The 20360-nt window shown below is 34.4% G+C and overlaps 1 protein-coding gene across 1 annotated transcript; it reads right to left on the bottom strand.

Moving 5' to 3' along the window:
- Window positions 1-7933: 7933 nt before the first annotated feature.
- LOC139524589 (succinate dehydrogenase cytochrome b560 subunit, mitochondrial-like) lies at window positions 7934-20036 on the bottom strand. Its single transcript, XM_071319506.1, has 6 exons — window positions 19949-20036; window positions 13889-13945; window positions 13533-13637; window positions 11703-11764; window positions 11086-11249; window positions 7934-8530 (listed from the first exon to the last, which is right to left on the bottom strand). The coding sequence occupies exons 1-6, from the start codon at window positions 19963-19965 to the stop codon at window positions 8423-8425; spliced, it is 513 nt and encodes a 170-aa protein (XP_071175607.1). The 5' UTR covers window positions 19966-20036; the 3' UTR covers window positions 7934-8422.
- Window positions 20037-20360: the final 324 nt, after the last annotated feature.

Below are 20360 nucleotides of genomic sequence, written 5' to 3'. Positions count from 1 at the left end.
GTTTATAAGATATCATATATAGTTTGTAAGATGTCTCATATAGTTTATAAGATATCCTATATAGTTTATGAGATATCTTATAAAGACAATTATATAAGATATCTGATAAATTATATGAGATATCTTATAAACTATATGAGATATCTTATAAACTATATAAGATATCTTATAAAGTTTATGAGTTACTTGAAGTAAGAATAAATAGCAAAAGGGTTTACCATATATATCACCCAAATGTATATCCCTGTTCTCGGTATCTTGATTGAACAATATAGCCCAATGCTTTGCTAAAATCACAAGAACATGCAAATAATTCTATGAAATTATGCTTCCTAAAATCCAATCTGTTGCAGTGTAGTTTAAGATTCCTACCAACTTATACAGATGGAAGAAAGCACGTGTTTTGCTACGAGAAACACCAAAATTTTTTAAGTAAATCAAAAGGATTTTGTAAAAAAGATTCTGCGAAAGTAATCAAGGAGCTCAGTATGGACTCCTCAACCTATTTTGCTGATAAGAAATTCGGATTGGAGCAAAATAGCATATATAATATGTTCAAGGTTCAGAAAGTAAATCTTGCCTTTTTAAAAATCCGCTGCTGAAAACAAGGAAAACACAAAATTAACCAAAACAAAACCCCAAAAAACCCAGACAAAACCGTCACTATATCCAATCATCTTCATTACGTGAGGATTAACATTAGTAAAGTTGGTCAGCCTTTTGTACGTAATTTTGATATGCACATAATCACCTAAATACTGACGTATATTAAAATGTCAAAATCAAAGGCGAGAGGAACCAAGACATGCAAGATAATTATTTAAATGTTTGTCAGAGCAAACTCGAGTAATGTCAAGACGGGCTAGAACAAAAATGGCAAACAGTATGTTATAGTTTGCTCATTATTTACACCCATATAAACTAGAGGCTCTAATTGGATTGCCATGCTTGCCTGGTATATTGCCACAGCCCGTGTTTTCCCACCTGTTATCAGTCCATAACCTCCATATTAACAAGAGGCTCTTGCTGGGCTGCCATGCTCTACTGGTATATTGCCCGTGTTGTCCATCTGTTATCAGCCCAGATCATCCATTTAAACTAGAGGCTCTAATTGGTCTGCCATGCTCTCTTTTAGTATATTGTTTGTGTTGCCCATCTGTTATCAGCTCAGAACATCCATTTAAACTAGAGGCTCTTATTGGTCTGCCATTCTCACCTGGTATAGTGTTCGTGTTGCCTATCTGTTATCAGCTCAGAATATCTATTTAAACTAGAGGCTTTAATTGGTCTGCCATGCTCTCTCTACTGGTATTTTACCCGTGTTGCCCATCTGTTATCAGCTCAGAACATTCATTTAAACTAGAGGCTCTAATTGGTCTGCCATGCTCTACCGGTATATTACCCGTGTTGCCCATCTGTTATCAGCTCAGAACATTCATTTAAACCAGAGACTCTAATTGGTCTTCCATGCTCTACTGGTATATTACCCGTGTTGCCCATCAGGTATCAGCTCAGAACATCCATTTAAACTAGAGGCTCTAATTGGTCTGCTTTGCTCACCTGGTATATTGCCCGTGTTTTTCATTCAGGTATATTGCCCGTGTTTTTCCATCAGTTATCAGCTCAGAACATCCATTTAAACTAGAGGCTCTAATTGGTCTGCCATGCTCACCTGGTATATTGCCCGTGATTTTCCATCAGTTATCAGCTCAGAACATCTATTTAAACAGAGGCTCTAATTGGTCTGCCATGCTCTCTCTACTGGTATATTACCCGTGTTGCCCATCTGTTATCTGCTCAGATCATCCATTTAAACTAGAGGCTCTAATTGGTCTGCCATACTCTCTTTTAGTATATTGTTTGTGTTGCCCATCTGTTATCAGCTCAGAACATCCATTTAAACTAGAGGCTCTTATTGGTCTGCCATTCTCAGCTGGTATAGTGTTCGTGTTGCCTTTCTGTTATCTGCTCAGAATATCCATTTAAACTAGAGGCTCTAATTGGTCTGCCATGCTCTCTCTACTGGTATTTTACCCGTGTTGCCCATCTGTTATCAGCTCAGAACATTCATTTAAACTAGAGGCTCTAATTGGTCTGCCATGCTCTACCGGTATATTACCCGTGTTGCCCATCTGTTATCAGCTCAGAACATTCATTTAAACCAGAAACTCTAATTGGTCTTCCATGCTCTACTGGTATATTACCCGTGTTGCCCATCTGGTATCAGCTCAGAACATTCATTTAAACTAGAGGCTCTTATTGGTCTGCTATGCTCACCTGGTATATTGCCCGTGTTTTTCATTCAGGTATATTGCCCGTGTTTTCCCATCAGTTATCAGCTCAGAACATCTATTTAAACTAGAGGCTCTAATTGGTCTGCCATGCTCACCTGGTATATTGCCCGTGATTTTCCATCAGTTATCAGCTCAGAACATCTATTTAAACAGAGGCTCTAATTGGTCTGCCATGCTCTCTCTCTACTGGTATATTACCCGTGTTGCCCATCTGTTATCTGCTCAGATCATCCATTTAAACTAGAGGCTCTAATTGGTCTGCCATGCTCTCTTTTAGTATATTGTTTGTGTTGCCCATCTGTTATCAGCTCAGAACATCCATTTAAACTAGAGGCTCTTATTGGTCTGCCATTCTCACCTGGTATAGTGTTCGTGTTGCCTTTCTGTCATCAGCTCAGAATATCCGTTTAAACTAGAGGCTCTAATTGGTCTGCCATGCTCTCTCTACTGGTATTTTACCCGTGTTGCCCATCTGTTATCAGCTCAGAACATCCATTTAAACTAGAGGCTCTAATTGGTCTGCCATGCTCACCTGGTATATTGCCCGTGATTTTCCATCAGTTATCAGCTCAGAACATCTATTTAAACAGAGGCTCTAATTGGTCTGCCATGCTCTCTCTACTGGTATATTACCCGTGTTGCCCATCTGTTATCAGCTCAGAACATTTAAACTAGAGGCTCTAATTGGTCTGCCATGCTCTACTAGTTAATTGGTCCTGTTTCCCATCTGTTTTCAGCTCAGAATATCCATTTAAACTAGAGGCTCTAATTGGTCTGCCATGTTCACCTGGTATATTGTTTGTGTTGCCTCTCTGTTATCTGCTCAGATTATCCATTTAAACTAGAGGCTCTAATTGGTCTGTCATGCTCACCTGGTATATTGCCCGTGATTTTCCATCAGTTATCAGCTCAGAACATCTATTTAAACAGAGGCTCTAATTGGTCTGCCATGCTCTCTCTCTACTGGTATATTACCCGTGTTGCCCATCTGTTATCTGCTCAGATCATCCATTTAAACTAGAGGCTCTAATTGGTCTGCCATGCTCTCTTTTAGTATATTGTTTGTGTTGCCCATCTGTTATCAGCTCAGAACATCCATTTAAACTAGAGGCTCTTATTGGTCTGCCATTCTCACCTGGTATAGTGTTCGTGTTGCCTTTCTGTCATCAGCTCAGAATATCCGTTTAAACTAGAGGCTCTAATTGGTCTGCCATGCTCTCTCTACTGGTATTTTACCCGTGTTGCCCATCTGTTATCAGCTCAGAACATCCATTTAAACTAGAGGCTCTAATTGGTCTGCCATGCTCACCTGGTATATTGCCCGTGATTTTCCATCAGTTATCAGCTCAGAACATCTATTTAAACAGAGGCTCTAATTGGTCTGCCATGCTCTCTCTACTGGTATATTACCCGTGTTGCCCATCTGTTATCAGCTCAGAACATTTAAACTAGAGGCTCTAATTGGTCTGCCATGCTCTACTAGTTAATTGGTCCTGTTTCCCATCTGTTTTCAGCTCAGAATATCCATTTAAACTAGAGGCTCTAATTGGTCTGCCATGTTCACCTGGTATATTGTTTGTGTTGCCTCTCTGTTATCTGCTCAGATTATCCATTTAAACTAGAGGCTCTAATTGGTCTGTCATGCTCACCTGGTATATTGCCCGTGATTTTCCATCAGTTATCAGCTCAGAACATCTATTTAAACAGAGGCTCTAATTGGTCTGCCATGCTCTCTCTACTGGTATATTACCCGTGTTGCCCATCTGTTATCAGCTCAGAACATTTAAACTAGAGGCTCTAATTGGTCTGTCATGCTCTACTGGTTAATTGTTCCTGTTTCCCATCTGTTATCAGCTCAGAATATCCATTCAAACTAGAGGCTCTAATTGGTCTGCCATGTTCACCTGGTATATTGTTTGTGTTGCCTCTCTGTTAGCTGCTCAGATTATCCATTTAAACTAGAGGCTCTAATTGGTCTGTCATGCTTACCTGGAATAGTGTTTGTGTTGCCCATCTGTTATCAGCTCAGAACATTTATTTACACTAGAGGCTCTAACTGATCTGCCATGAAAAACGGAATGTTGGAAGTTTTGAAATTGAAAAATCTAATTCATGGGCCTTGTCAAAGGATAGACAAGACAGTTACCGATATAAACATCACACAAATTAAAAAAATAATGAAGCACACATATCAACACTAAAAATTAAGGCAAGAAATATTATCCAAGGATGTAAATGTTGGTAAAATATCTTTTTTGGGGAAAAGACAATAACCATATTGACAAATGAGTGTTTGTGATGATTAAGATAATCATTTTCGATCCAAAAGGGTGTGTGTGTCATCTATACATCCTCTAGAATCCACAACTGGACATTGGTTGGGTGTAAATGTATAAACATTATATAGATTTATTACAGGAACAATATAGAAAAGAAGATGTGGTATGATTGTCAATGAGACAACTGTCCACAAGAGACCAAAATAACACAGACATTAACAACTATATGTCACCGTAAGGCCTTCAACAATAAGCAAAGCCCATACGACATAGTCGACTATAAAAGGCCCTGATATGACATTGTAAAACAATTCAAACGAGAAAACTAACGGCCTTATTTATATAAAAAAAACCAAAATGAACGAAAAACAAATATGTAACACATAAACAAACAACCAATAAATTACAGGCTCCTAACTTGGAACAGGCACATACATAAATAATGTAGCGGGGTTGAACATGTTAGTGGGTCCCCTAACCTGGGACAGTGGTATAACAGTACAACATAAGAACGAACTATAAAAATCAGTTGAAAAAGGCTTAACTCACCAGATAGACAAAAATATAAGACGGTTGACATTTTCTTCATTATGATCTAGAACTATTTTCGACCTTGGCATCTTATTTTTTTAAATTACGTCGTTAATTATCTAATTGCCAAACGTTTTTATAAAATCTTCATTCCCATGAAACCTATTTCAAAATTCATCTAGGTCTCTTCTCAAAGTATAAGCCAGCTGTCTGGGCAGGCTTTAAAGTCGACAAGATAGCATATTAATGTATTCAAGTGAATTTAAGTTTTGTGGTAATTCTAAAGTACAATAGGTAAATTAATCTTACCTTTGATGTGCTGCATAAGCATCCCTATAAAGTTAGACAGTCTACCCGTTACCCATGACATTAGATATTTTATGCATTGCATTGGGTATTTTCTATTACAATCCAGACGGACACAAATACAAATGGACGTGGTCGGGTACTTGTACATCCTGACAACAAAAAGACACTAGGAACAGATCTGAGAGTATTCACAGTTATCTGACAGCTAGTTCAAAGCCACTAACAACTAATAAAAAAATCATGCATCTAAGACTAAACCATCAATCCGTACACATCCAACTTCCAATGAATTTAGTGTAGAGACGTCATAAACAGCCAGAGAAAAACATGACCTTGTGCAATGCCAAGTTACAGGTATCAACAGATTGTAGACCCATGAATGTATATATAAATATAACATACTAGTATTATTTAGTTTGCTTTTAATTTACTGATAACAAAATCAATATTTATACCAATAAAAACAATATTCAATGATTGAATTGGTAACCTTTTAGAATAAGTTTATTTAAAGGAGCGATAATAATGCTTTCATTGTCACCATATTCTTATGATTGATCACTGATTGGTGAAGAAAATCATTCAATGTCAAAAGAGAGCAATTTTGTCCAATGCATTTCTTGTGAAGCTTAAGATTTTTCAAGAAACTTTTGGATCATTTGTTTAGTATGAATTGCCTAAATCTGAATATCATTTTTCATAGTTATGTTAATTGAATATTTATTTTTTTGTCAATTTTGCAACATATTTTTTATTTTATTTTCTTGTACTAAGGTTGAATTTTTTTCAGTGACCAAAATTGTCAAGTCTGCTGACAAATAAAGCCAAATGATGGAAAAAACAAATTTCAAAATCAACTTGCTCTCCCTTCAGTGCATTAACAAGAAAGATGGGTAAAGATTTGATTTATAGCCCCCAATTTTTTTGGGAAACTTACCAAAAATGTGCAACCTATTTATGTGCACTATGACCTACTGAATGAAAAGTCTGTAAGGCTCTCTGTAAAGGTGTTTTAAGTAGAGATTTTGAAATATATTTCAAAGGTAACCAACATTCTTTTTTTCCATGTAGTATATTGTGATCTTATTGTCTCTTTGTCATCTTGTTTGTTTTTGGCCTGGGGCTGTCAGTTTATTGTGACTTATTAGTTGTTAATGCCCCCTTGGTATCTTATGTTTCTTTTATTATGTTAATTATTTGCTGCTGAGACCTTGACCTCTGAGTCTCTGACCTATAAAAGATATAAGAAGATGTGGTATGAGTGCCTATGAGACAACTCTCCATCCAAGTCACAATTTGTAAAAGTAAACCATTATATCAAAGTATGGTCTTCAACACAGAGCCTTGGCTCACACCAAACAGCAAGCTATAAAGTGTCCCAAAACAGATTTATATTTTGAATTCACCTTAAAATCAGCATTGTTTTAATGGTATTGACTAGTATTAATAGATTTCTGTCTATTAAGAGTGACTGTTACCTTGACCTAGTGACTTCAAATTCAAACTGTGGTTGTCTCAAGCCAGGAATTGGACATAAAACAGACAAAGCTTATGAACCTTTGTGACATGTATTTTTCCAGCTTAGCAAATTCTAAGCCTTGTTTGTATGATCATTCTTAATCCATATGATGAATTGTTGTCAAGCTCTGTGTTTGGTAAGAGCTTCTTGTGGTAACAAAACCTTGTGCTGCAGCAAACTTCTGTTTCAGTTAAATCCTATAATTCAGATATTAACTTATCTTTTTTAATCAATTCTCCATTACAAAAACAGTTGGTCATTAGTGATATGCAAAATTGAACTTCGTCTGATATATATTCCCTTTTCACTGATTAATTTCAAGTGCACACTTATAACTTCAGTGTTGACAGTAGTTTGGCTACTTTAGTGCTTAGACACCGAGTTCCTTGTTGGCAAGACCTCTCATTTTAATTCTGTTGGTATAGAATAATGTGTTGTTCCAATAGACTTTGATTTTCTTGTCTCTACTACAACTGGATGAGAGAGCATGCACACACTTACCCTTCGTTTTTAAATTTGTTTAAATCCATTCAAATGCTCTTTGTGAGAAAACAATCAATCTCTGGCAATAAAGCAATACTTTGAAATCTCAAATACTCTATAGGCAAGATGTCCTATCATCAGTGACTCACTTACTCTCGCAAACCATATCTGACTGATAAATCTAACTTTCTTTCTAAAGTACAGTCTTGATGACCTACACATACAATTGTGCTTTTACACATATAAAACCTTGCTAATCTAAGTGGCTGTGTTCAAGAATAAGAATATTAAGAATAATTGATTCCAATCAAGGGCCCTTGATGGGCAGCATACCATGTATACATAAAACAATACATCATGATTTGTAACAGAAAAAACATTTTTATAAACTAAAATGAAACATTAAAAAAAAGTTCAGACAGATGTTATTATCTTCATTCTATAAAAATCATATACATTTAGTTCAAGTGTGTTGACTGTTTTAGAGACAGGTATGGCTTTAAGAAAAACAAATAAAATAAGATAATTATCTATTTTATATAAAGCATTAATAATCCTTACAATGTATCACAAAAAGGACATCAAATATTACTTAACAGAAAGTCATTTAAAATAACAAAAAATACATTTATAACACATTACGAAAACATTAATACCGGTAATCAAATTAGACTTTGTACCAACCATGATTCAGAAGCACTTCAATATGTGAACTGTTTGTACTGTTGAAATCTGATTTTTTTTGTTGTTGTTAATATGTCCTTTTAACACTACATTTCTTTTGATAATTAACTTTTTATATTTATTCAATTTTCAATGTTATATACAAGATCTTTAATCTTCCATACGCTTAATACTTTCAGTTCGGTATGTATAGTATCTATAAAAGTACTCTGCAAGCTGTTACTATGGTTACCTAGGCAAGAAAATATTTAAATGCAAGAAATTTATATAAAAAAAGCTTTAAGTTAAGTTGGATTATGGTTTACAAGTCTTTGTGTCTCTGTTTATACAAAATGAACACAGACAGCTGTAAGAAACAGGGATAGTGCAAACACAAAGTATCCATATCTGTATGTGTCTGTCAAGCTAAATCCAATAGCCCAGTCCCAAGCCTGAAAAATATAACAAATATACAATGAGTTAGTACTGAATTTTAAAGCCATGTCACAAATTGTATAACATATAAAAGGAGTTTGAACAAAACCTAATTTTCAAACTCTATAATGAAAACATTAAAATGCCAAAACCTGAGCCTAGTTATGTCTTGTTCAGGATATGAAACTAGACTATGATGATGTCTCAGCTTTATGTATGATTATATCTCTGAAAACTTTAGATTCAACAAACAGTGGTTTTGAAGCACAAATTCAAATGGTGGTGTCAGTAAAACACATTTGATGACATATAATAATTTTGAGGCATAAATATCTGGCCATTTGTAGAAAAAAAACCCACCAAAAACCTGAAAATATGCACACACATTCCACAAAGAATCAAGTTTGAAAACTAAAGGGAGAATTGTTTGGACAAATCATGAAACCAGCATGCATATTTTCACCCTATAAGGCTATATCAGTGGTATAAAAGGGTACAATAGAACCCTGCATTTTATCTATAGTTGCTGATATAAAAAGTTTTAAAAACAGTAAAATTTAATAATCATGATTATCAAAAACTAAGTCCATTTATCAATAATATACAGAAACCAAAGACTTTGTGAGCACTGAAGGGTAAAGATTGCATTTTTTCTTCCAGAACTAAAAATTTAAAATAACTTTGTGTTTGAAATTGGAAGTCAATGTATAAATTGTCAATTATTGTAGTTGGTTCAATTACATGTGCAGTTATGGGAAAAGGGAGATAACTCCAATATTCAATATAACTTTAACAAATTCTACATTGATATATATCATTGTTGTTTTTGTTTTAAAGATTCTAGATTCATCAACCTTTGACAATATAAGTAATTTTCTTAACAAGTGTAGTTATACACATACATATAACCTTTTAACTTGATTATCTGGGTATATATTTTATGATCATTGACTAAAAAAAAAGTTCATGGGTGTTCAGTGTACTATGTTTTTTGTTGTTTTTTTTTATCTCAAAAAGTAGTGACAAATTCTGGAAAACTGAACTATCAAGCCCAAATAAAATAAGAAGTTTGATTGCATGAATTTAATTTTTACCCCACCCCCTCCCACAACCTTTTTTCTTCTGATGACATTTCTTTATCTTGAGAAAGCTTATTTTAAGATATTGAATAAAGAGCTGTGCCATAAGCTCATGATACACCCGTCACTTTTTCAAAAAACAAAGTTCCCTCATTCTGGTGCAAAACCTCATATTAAAGTCATTAGAAACTTAAAATTAAAAAAAATAATGCATTTAAGGTGTTTATAACTCAATGGATAGTTTTCATTATAAAACTTATGTACATATACTTTTTCTGAAGAAAAATCTTTAATTTGTTCATATTTAGAAGAAGTTTACTTTATTTTCGTTGCTTCCTACCAGGAAGCAATTCCCCCCCGACATATTTTCCGTATGCAAAGTGACCTCAGTGTGACCCATCTTGTAAAAATCTTGTGATTGCAATACGCATGGATGTCCTTAAAATAAACTATTATCTGATTGTATATGTTAAACATGTGCTCAACATCCATGCTTTTTTGTTGATTGTTGACAAACAGGTGACAATCGGTAAACTTCAGCTTCAAAACACGAACTTTAATTACCTGCCATATTTTCACAACAACACTGATCAATTGAAAATTTTTTTAACAATTATACGAAATTTTTGCAAAATAAAAGAGCAGATTGCTCTGAGGGATACAATTGCCCTTGTTTTCATTGACACATGTATACATGTAGCTAGATAATATTATTTTCAAAACTAATTCAACTGCACATGTAAAATGTAATTTATGTAATCTGAATAGTTACAAAATAGCCAATCCCTGATGCAAGTGTATGAACAATTTTCTTAGACCTATTGTGGTTTTTTGTACTATCAATTCCAAGTTTACTTTTCACAGCAGTCACTGAGACTCAGAGTGAGAGAAGGTATTTCACTTCGTATCTTATCACCTATTTTCCTACATTAATTTTAACTCTTAAAATATTTAATTTCCTTTGGGTCAGTGGTCATGACTCCTTTCTGTACACCTTCCTCGGTTAAAATTGCGATCGTTTTTAATATAATACGACGTTTATCGACATAACAAGTTAATTTTTCACGACGAGTTGTATCGTTTTGATTCAGAATTGACGGAAGTTACTTCCTAAGGGAGACAACTTGAAACGATAATATGGAAGACTCCATTTCGTCTGAAGGGGTGTTGTAGTTACAATTTTACGGTATTACAACATTATAGAAAACTTGTTTAAGTTCAATCCCTTTGTTTGTTTTTACCTTTTAAAGCAAGACAATCATAAGAATCTGAGATGTTCCATAATGTTTAGAATAAAAGGGTTGACGTGAGGGCATGGCCCTGAGCCAATGGTATAAGTCTACAGATTGCTTGAAAGCAATCGTATCTCAAAAATGAATAAATTCGTGCACAGAAGACGAAGTTTATGATATTTGTATGCATTGGTTCAAGAATTGGAATTAAAAGTTATATTGTCAAAACAGCTATATAACATGCTGCTTTTAAATACTCACCAAATGTCTGATTCCATTAATATAATGGTAGATAACAGGAAATCCAAGGATATATTTACAAGCTGCAATCAAAGCAGGTGACAGATTTAAATCTCTGATCATGGTTATGTAAGTTGTAAAATCTCCTGGTGATACTAGTAACATTGCTGCCACAGCAGGTACAGCTAGAAAAAGAAATCATTGAGTACTTATAATATATAAAATATCAAGTACTGCTGCAAGAGTTAGATGTAAAACAAAAAAATATATTATCCCATCTCTGGGTTATAACATAGTTACCAAGGTCAAGCTTAAACACAAAGGACCGGTAGTCATAAAATCTCAAAGTGATATCCATAGTACTGTTATATCAAGTACAGTAAGGACATGAAATACTTTCTTGCCAACAGCAAAGCAGGGAGTATACCGTAAGTATCTTCCTCAATTAATCCCTGTTTCTAAATTATAGCTTATTTAACCTCACAACTTTGAAAATCTGAGGTTGCATGAGCATCATTTTGTTCATTAAATGGAATTTTCAATTTTCAAATGTCAATTTAATCCTTGGCCAATGTATGATACATCATAATGATTTAAAAAAATAGTAATATGAAAAGTTCTTGTAAAATGTTACTTACTGACACCCATAATAATGCCTGTAACCCTGTGGCATAAAGACAGCATTGATGTTAACTGGGGTCTGAAAAAAATAATAATCATATAACATGTATAACAATGGATTTTTTTGGGTATATTAGGTTCATTAAACTAATTGAAAAAATCAAAATATTTCCAACCAAGAATCCTCAAACTTTACAATTAATAATTTTTTTACTGCTGATAAAAACTAAGTGAATTTGCTGAATGAATGTAGTATGTGAAAAAGGCTGACCAAATCATTTGATGTACAAATTTCTCTCCATTATTTTCAGACATGATTTGGGTGCTTTTAACATGTGAATTTTGTTTTTAATTAAGAAAATAAGAGTTTTTGCACACAGAAGATAATGAAGCCATACAAATGAAAACTATTGTAATTTGTTTAAAATTTTTGAAGATTTGTACACCTTTGAGAGTAAATGCAGCTACAACATTAATAACTCTTTGTATCAGAAACTACATTTTTAAACTATTCATTTTTGGGGCCCTTTATCAGGGCTCACGCTACCAGGCGACTTGGGCGAAGAAGTCGCTTTCCCAGACCCCCAAAAGCGAAAACAAGTCGCCCTGTTCTTGACGATAATCGCTTTCAGTCGCTTCCGTCATCGGACATTTTCAATTTTTACCAAGTTGATGAAACATCAATTTTTTATTAATAATTAATTTTTTTTAGACATAAACGATTCATTATCTTAAGAAAAGAGGTTGAAGCATGGTCTTTGCAGTGTTTAGCAGGTTATTTGATAAAAACACAACCTTTTAACACTTCGTGCATTTCCGCAAGTTCCGGTGCTTGTTACTCGAAAACGTACATCAACCTAAATTTCGGCGTCAAAATAAGTTTGTTACTTCATTTAAACGTGATAAAAGTTGCCTCCAGTAAATGTTTAATCCATTTATTGCATTAAAAATGTCATTTTTCTTTCCAAATAACTTGTCAAACATCGTTTATTTTTGTAAATTTTCTTGCATTCTTCCGCCATTGACCGATTTCTAAACTACGGATCTGAACCGGACCAGCTATGACCGAAATCCGTACTTTTACAATAATTACTACGGACGCACGGAAGGAACAGCTGACAGAAAAATATTGATCCCAAAGGGGAAAATTACGTATTCCACACGCATTAAGAGACATTTGGTAACATCTAATTGATTGGTGTATATAATTCCCTATATTTTTTTATGGATTGTTTCAAAGTTGCTTAACTCTGAGACTCATGACTATAATTATATTATGGCCCAGCTTAATAACTTTTATTTTTTTTATGAGAAACACTGAATTTCATACACAAGATAGATTTGAATTAAATTGTAATTGATATATTATAATTTTCTTACATTTTTAAAAATAAATAAATATTTTTTTAGTGCTAGATATGAAATATTTAGTTGGTAGTTTCTCACAAGAACCTTAGTAAAACTTATACAACTTTTAATTTGAAATGTTACTTTAATTGTATACTCAGATATGAATTGAATAATATAAAAAGAACATTATTTACATATGACCCATATTATACTATAGTAAAATCCAAACACTGTAGCGCAGAATGAGCACTTCTCTTTCAAATCTCACCACTTCTCCCTATCAGTTTCAAAAAGAGAAGTCACTTCTCCCTATAATTCTGAAGTAGTGTGAGCCCTGCCTTTATAGCTAGCTGTTGGTGTGAGCCAAGGCTCTGTGTTGAAGACCGTACTTTGACCTATAATGTTTAATTTTACAAATTGTAAATTGGACAGAGAGTTGTCTCATTGGAACTCATACCACATCTTCTTATATCTATACCACTGAATAAATAACTTACTTGTAAATAGATAAATGAGGAGAAAGTGGTCTGTTCAGTTTTCTGTTCTTTGCCCAGAAGTCACTCATTTCTTCATACGCTGTGGCTGAAGCCATCGGCTGAACACTGAAAAATCAACATTCTAGCTTTATTAGGAAGTCATTGACTGAATACTAGTTTTTCCAAGAATTATAAAATATTGTTTTTGAATAAATACAGTTAAAATCAATCGAAATAAAAAAAAAATGTTAACAATTTCAAATCATGATCAGCTAGAACAATCTATTGTCATTATAACATTCAAATCGATTCATTAAACAGTTATACATATCCTTTATTTTTAATTACACACAATATAATAAGCAATATAATAATACCTTTTCTGTAAGAGAGCACCATGGTGTCTGAAAAGACAGCTCTGTCTGCCAAATTGTCTGTCAAAATATAAATACAAAAATCATTGAGAAATTTTCTACTTTGGATGTGTGTTGTCTAGTATTATTGGTGCATCCTATGCATTATCAAAAATCATAGAGAAAGAAATCAAGTTTTCAGTAATTTAGCATCAATATAGACTTTAATGTCAGCCGTTAGTTTTCTCGTTTGATTGGTTATTCATTATGATTTAGGGCCTTTCATAGCTGACTATGTACATGTAGTATTGGCTCATTGTTGAAGGCCCCACAGTGACTAATAGCTGGTAATATAACAGCCAGCTGAATGAACTTTCTGTATATGCCTGTCCCAAGTCAGGAGTCTGTAATTCTATGACATCTCTTTTCTGCTGCCATTGCTTAAAAAAGTAAATAAACAAATGCGCCATTAGCCCATGATAGGCCTGTCACACTTTCAAAAAATAAAGTTTAATTACTTAGTTATGAAAATCAAAAGGGAGCTTACATCAAAAGACATAAACAATTCACCTAAGTTTTATGAAATTGCTGAAAGCATTTTTGAGTTATTGTCCGAAAACTGAAAAATTCCCCCTTAATTTGGAAATGAAAAATGTAAAATTCATAAAATTCTCAAGGGAGCTTACATCAATAGATATAAACAATTCACCAAAGTTCCATGAGAGCTGCTGAAAGCATTTTAAAGTTATTGTCCGAAAAAACTGGAAAATCCCCCTTTGTCATGAATAAACCCTGTAACCATGGTAACTCAGAAACATAAAATCTAAAATTTATAAGAATTGAAAGGGAGCTCATATATGTGTATGTCAAAAGATATAAACGATTCACCAAAATTTCTTTCAAGTTGGTGAAAGCTTTCTTGAGTAATTGAGTGAAAACTGGAAAATCCCCCCTTTTATAATGAAAAAAACCCATAACTCGGAAATGCAAAATGTAAAAGGAGTAGGTCCGGTAAGGACCGATTTTGGCCTCAATTTTCAAGTTCATCTAACCAAAGATTTTAGACACTTTTTAAACACTTAAATGTCTATTTTAATTGATTCGATAAGTTTTTGTGATAGACATGATAGATTTTAACTGATTTAGTCTTTAAAAACGGCCTGGTTCAAGCTTAAATCTAAAAAATATATCAATGCCAAAAAACCTCACTTTTTAGATGGTTTTTGTCAAAAATGAAAGTGACCGCATCCATGTTCATCCTCAACCTTTACATATATTATGTATTATCAACATAGACAACTTACAATTCAAAATTATGAATGAACATGAATGCGACCACTTCCATTTAAGACGGAAACTGTCTAAAATTTAACTAAAATACTAGAATTTTGAAGATTTCAGTAATTTAGCATGACTTAATGGTGCTACTACCCGATATATGCGCATTGTATTGTCAAAAAAAGCCCATATCCATGTAGCAGAGACATTCTTCTTTCCAATAAATAGCTTAAATATTACATTTTCACAATTTTGTAAAACTAATATAGCCTATATTTTGGGGCCAAAAAGGGGTCTTACTGAACCTACTCCTATATAAAAAATTTGTAAGGGTTCCACGGAAGTGACGGAACCCAGTGTCTCGCCTACTTTTGCTGTAAATCGCAGGCTCAACAAAAATGAGGAAAAAAATCAAGAAAAATATTCCTCTTGATACAACCTTTTGATTGTAAGAAGTTTCTGTCCAAGTTTGGTAAAAATCCAGCATAGTTTATGAATCTTATAAATGTTTTAAAAACTTTAACTGCAGACTTTACACGTATGTAATGTTAACTGGAAAAAGTGGATTTATTTTTTTTACAAAATTTACTTCTGGATACTATCTAATGATCATAAATAAGCTTCTGTCCAATTTTGGTACAAACCCAGGATAGTTTAAGGCGCAGTTAAAGCAGGGCGCAGCTTTATACGACCACAGAGGTTGAACCCTGAACAGTTTGGGCAAGTATGGACACAACATTCAAGTTGGATTCAGCTCTAAATTTGGATTGTGATTAAATAGTTGACACAGCATAGGTTTCTGACACAGAATGAATGTGGTCTAATGAACTTAAAATATTTTTTTGCCTTTGAGCAATTCACTATGCTGTTGAATATTAATCCTCTCAAAAAAATGTTTGAAGAAATTTTCTTTTTATTTATGAAAATCTGAAATGAGAAAATGTAACCCCCAACCCCCATTTGTTTTCACATCCCCCTTTCCCTTTTTCCAAAACTGATCTCAATTCAAATTTCTAATGGAGTTTGCAACAATAACTACTCATTTAAATACATCATAAAATATTAAAATGTAAAATAAAGTGCTTGTTATCACTGAATTATACATTGTATATTGTATAAAACAATGATTTAAGTTGATTCAACTACTATTCTGGACAAAGAAAGATAACTCCAATTGAAATTGCAATTAGATATTTCTTGCTATTGCGCAATACTGAGTAATTGAAAATATTTGCTATTGCACAATACTGTGCAATTGAAAATTTCTTGCTATTGCACAATACTGTGCAATTGAATATTTCTTGCTATTGGTGAATACTGTGCAATTGAAAATTTCTTGCTATTGCACAAAACTTAATATAATAATTTTGGATCCTGATTTGAACCAACTTGAAAACTGGGCCCATAATCAAAAATCTAAGTACATGTTTAGATTCAGCATATCAAAAAAGCCCAAGAATTAAATTTTTGTTAAAATCAAACTTAGTTTAATTTTGGACCCTTTGGACTTTAATGTAGACCAATTTGATAACGGGACCAAAAATTAAGAATCTACATACACAGTTAGATTTGGCATATCAAAGAACCCCAATTATTCAATTTTTGATGAAATCAAACAAAGTTCAATTTTGGACCCTTTGGGCCCCTTATTCCTAAACTGTTGGGACCAAAACTCCCAAAATCAAACCCAACCTTCCCTTTATGGTCATAAACCTTGTGTTTAAATTTCATAGATTTCTATTTACTTATACTAAAGTTATTGTGCAAAAAACCAAGAATAATGCTTATTTGGGCCCTTTTTTGGCCCCTAATTCCTAAACTGTTGGAACCAAAACTCCCAAAATCAATCCCAACCTTCCTTTTGTGGTCATAAACCTTGTGTCAAATTTCATAGATTTTTAATCACTTAAACTAAAGTTATAGTGCGAAAACCAAGAAAATGCTTTTTTGGGCCCTTTTTTGCCCCTAATTCCTAAAATGTTGGGACCAAAACTCCCAAAATCAATCCCAACCTTCCTTTTGTGGTCATAAACCTTGTGTTAAAATTTCATTGATTTCTATTTACTTTTACTAAAGTTAGAGTGCGAAAACTAAAAGTATTCGGACAACGACGACGACGCAAGACGACGTCGACAACGCCAAGGTGATAGCAATATACGACGAAAAATTACAATTTTTGCGGTCGTATAAAAACTTTAACCACAGAGTGAATGTAATGTTTCCCCGCAGATAAAACTAAGTCCATTTAAAAGTAGAATATGTAACTAGAGGCTCTCAAGAGCCTGTATCGCTCACCTGATTCTACTTGGGTTTTTGAAATCATATAAAAAAATATAAAATTTGGCTACAAGTGACAACACAACCTCATTTATAAGGAAAGGAACATGTTTAATTTCATTCAAAAGTCCCCCACTGGCGGCCATCTTGGATGACGGATCGGCTACAAAGTAACAACACTTGGTCAGCACCTCATAAGGAACATTCATGCCATGTTTGGTTTTATTCCATTCAGTGGTTCTCTAAAAGAAGTCATTTGTATGCATTTCCCATAGGGTCCTATGTTAAACTAAGTCTCCTGCTGGCGGCCATCTTGGATGATGGATCGGCTACAAAGTAACAACACTTGGTCAGCACCTCATAAGGAACATTCATGCTATGTTTGGTTTTATTCCATTCAGTAGTTCTCTAAAAGAAGTCATTTGTATGCATTTCCCATAGGGTCCTATGTTAAATTAAGTCCCCGCTGGCGGCCATCTTGGATAATGGATCGGCTACAAAGTAACAACACTTGGTCAGCACTCCATAAGGAACATTCATGCTATGTTTGGTTTCATTCCATTCAGTGGTTCTCTAAAAGAAGTCATTTGTATGCATTTCCCATAGGGTCCTATGTTAAACTAAGTCCCCTGCTGGCGGCCATCTTGGATGATGGATCGGCTACAAAGTAACAACACTTGGTCAGCACCTCATAAGGAACATTCATGCCATGTTTGGTTTCATTCCATTCAGTGGTTCTCTAAAAGAAGTCATTTGTATGCATTTCCCATAGGGTCCTATGTTAATCTAAGTCCCCCGCTGGCAGCCATCTTGGATGATGGATCGGCTACAAAGTAACAACACTTGGTCAGCACCCCATAAGGAACATTCATGCTATGTTTGGTTTTATTCCATTCAGTGGCTCTCTAAAAGAAGTCATTTGTATGCATTTCCCATAGGGTCCTATGTTAAACTAAGTCCCCTGCTGGCGGCCATCTTTGATGATGGATCGGCTACAAAGTAACAACACTTGGTCAGCACCACATAAGGAACATTCATGCCATGTTTGGTTTCATTCCATTCAGTGGTTCACTAGAAGAAGTCATTTGTATGCATTTCCAATAGGGTCCTATGTTAAACTAAGTCCCCGCTGGCAGCCATCTTGGATAATGGATCGGCTACAAAGTAACAACACTTGGTCAGCACTCCATAAGGAACATTCATGCTATGTTTGGTTTCATTCCATTTAGTGGTTCTCTAGAAGAAGTCATTTGTATGCATTTCCCATAGGGTCCTATGTTAAACTAAGTCCCCCGCTGGCGGCCATCTTGGATGATGGATCGGCTACAAAGTAACAACACTTGGTCAGCACCCCATAAGGATAATTCATGCTATGTTTGGTTTTATTCCATTCAGTGGTTCTCTAAAAGAAGTCATTTGTATGCATTTCCCATAGGGTCCTATGTTAAACTAAGTCCCCGGCTGGCGGCCATCTTGGATGATGGATCGGCTACAAAGTAACAACACTTGGTCAGCACCTCATAAGGAACATTCATGCCATGTTTGGTTCCATTCCATTCAGTGGTTCTCTAGAAGAAGTTCAAAATGTAAATTGTTAACGACGACGACGACGGACGACGACGGACGACGGACGCCAAGTGGTGAGAAAAGCTCACTTGGCCCTTCGGGCCAGGTGAGCTAAAAAATGGATTTATCTTTTTACAAAATTTACTTCTGGATACTATCTTATGATCATAAACAAGCTTCTGTCCAAGTTTGGTAGAAATGCAATATAGTTTAAGAAAGTTATTAAAGTTTCAAAAACTTTAACCACAGAGTGAATATTTGTGGACGCCGCCGCCGACGACACCGACGACGATGGAATGTAGGATTGCTTAGTCTCGTTTTTTCGACTAAAGTCGAAGGCTCTAAAAAAATGAATGGGAGCTCACGTCTATAGATATAAACAATTCACCAAGTTTTATAAAGGTTAGTTAAAGCATGTTTGAGTTAATGTCTGACATGTACCATTTCTTCTTCTTTATAATTCAGCACACCATCAACATACTGATGATAACGTGCTGGGCACTGATTTTACTATGCCGCGCTTGCGTTGGATCTAACTTTTACCTGGTTACAAATGTAAGGGGGAAATATTCAGCACTAATTTCTTGACATATATGAAAATAGGACTACCTGAATAATCTAATGTATACTTTAACTATAAGGAAGTGTCTGATAATGTCTCAGTAAGTCTTCTGTTATTATCATAAGCCTGTTTTAGTAGAAATGTTGGATATTTCATGGGTTACCTCAACATGTTAGGGTTTTAATTACACAATTGACCATGTTATATAATTATATATTCAGTTAGACATGTCCTTGAAGAAGACCATTTGTGCTTTTCAAACTGTACAACTTTAATGATAATTTCTCATTTTATAAAGTTGAGTTATTATTTAACAAAGAACTTATTCTTTATAAATTTTATATGGGTAATGCATTATCTGTGTTGTGGTGGAGCTATTTACGTTTTATAATAATTTTCACCTCAAAAGCTGTGCCATGATTTGATTCTCTCCCTTGTTATCTGTAAACGAGGTTAACTCGCCACCTAACGAATTCGGCCTATAACAAAATCGGCCTTTAACAAACTCGGGCCAGTGCCCACTGATAATCTCGAGCTGAGAAGTAAATGGAATGGGAATGAAATTATGGGAATGAAATGTGGGAATGGAATCATGAGAAAGGAATAGAATGGGTTTATGGAATGGGAGTGAGACTGAAGGGAATAAGAATGGGAATGAGAAGGAAATAAGAAGGGAATGGAAAATTTTTTTTGGAGGGTATGAAATGAATGGTGCAAAATCCTGCATTCTAGGCAGTTTTAGAGAGTTTGATAATGTTTTGAATTTGGACACTTTTTATATAAATTTTTCATTTTTTTAGGCTTTTACTAACA

The sequence above is a fragment of the Mytilus edulis genome, chromosome 5 (genome assembly GCF_963676685.1).
Source record: "Mytilus edulis chromosome 5, xbMytEdul2.2, whole genome shotgun sequence".
Taxonomy (NCBI): domain Eukaryota; kingdom Metazoa; phylum Mollusca; class Bivalvia; order Mytilida; family Mytilidae; genus Mytilus; species Mytilus edulis.
Note: the sequence above shows the minus strand (reverse complement) of the source record. Positions and strands in the feature narration are given on the sequence as shown.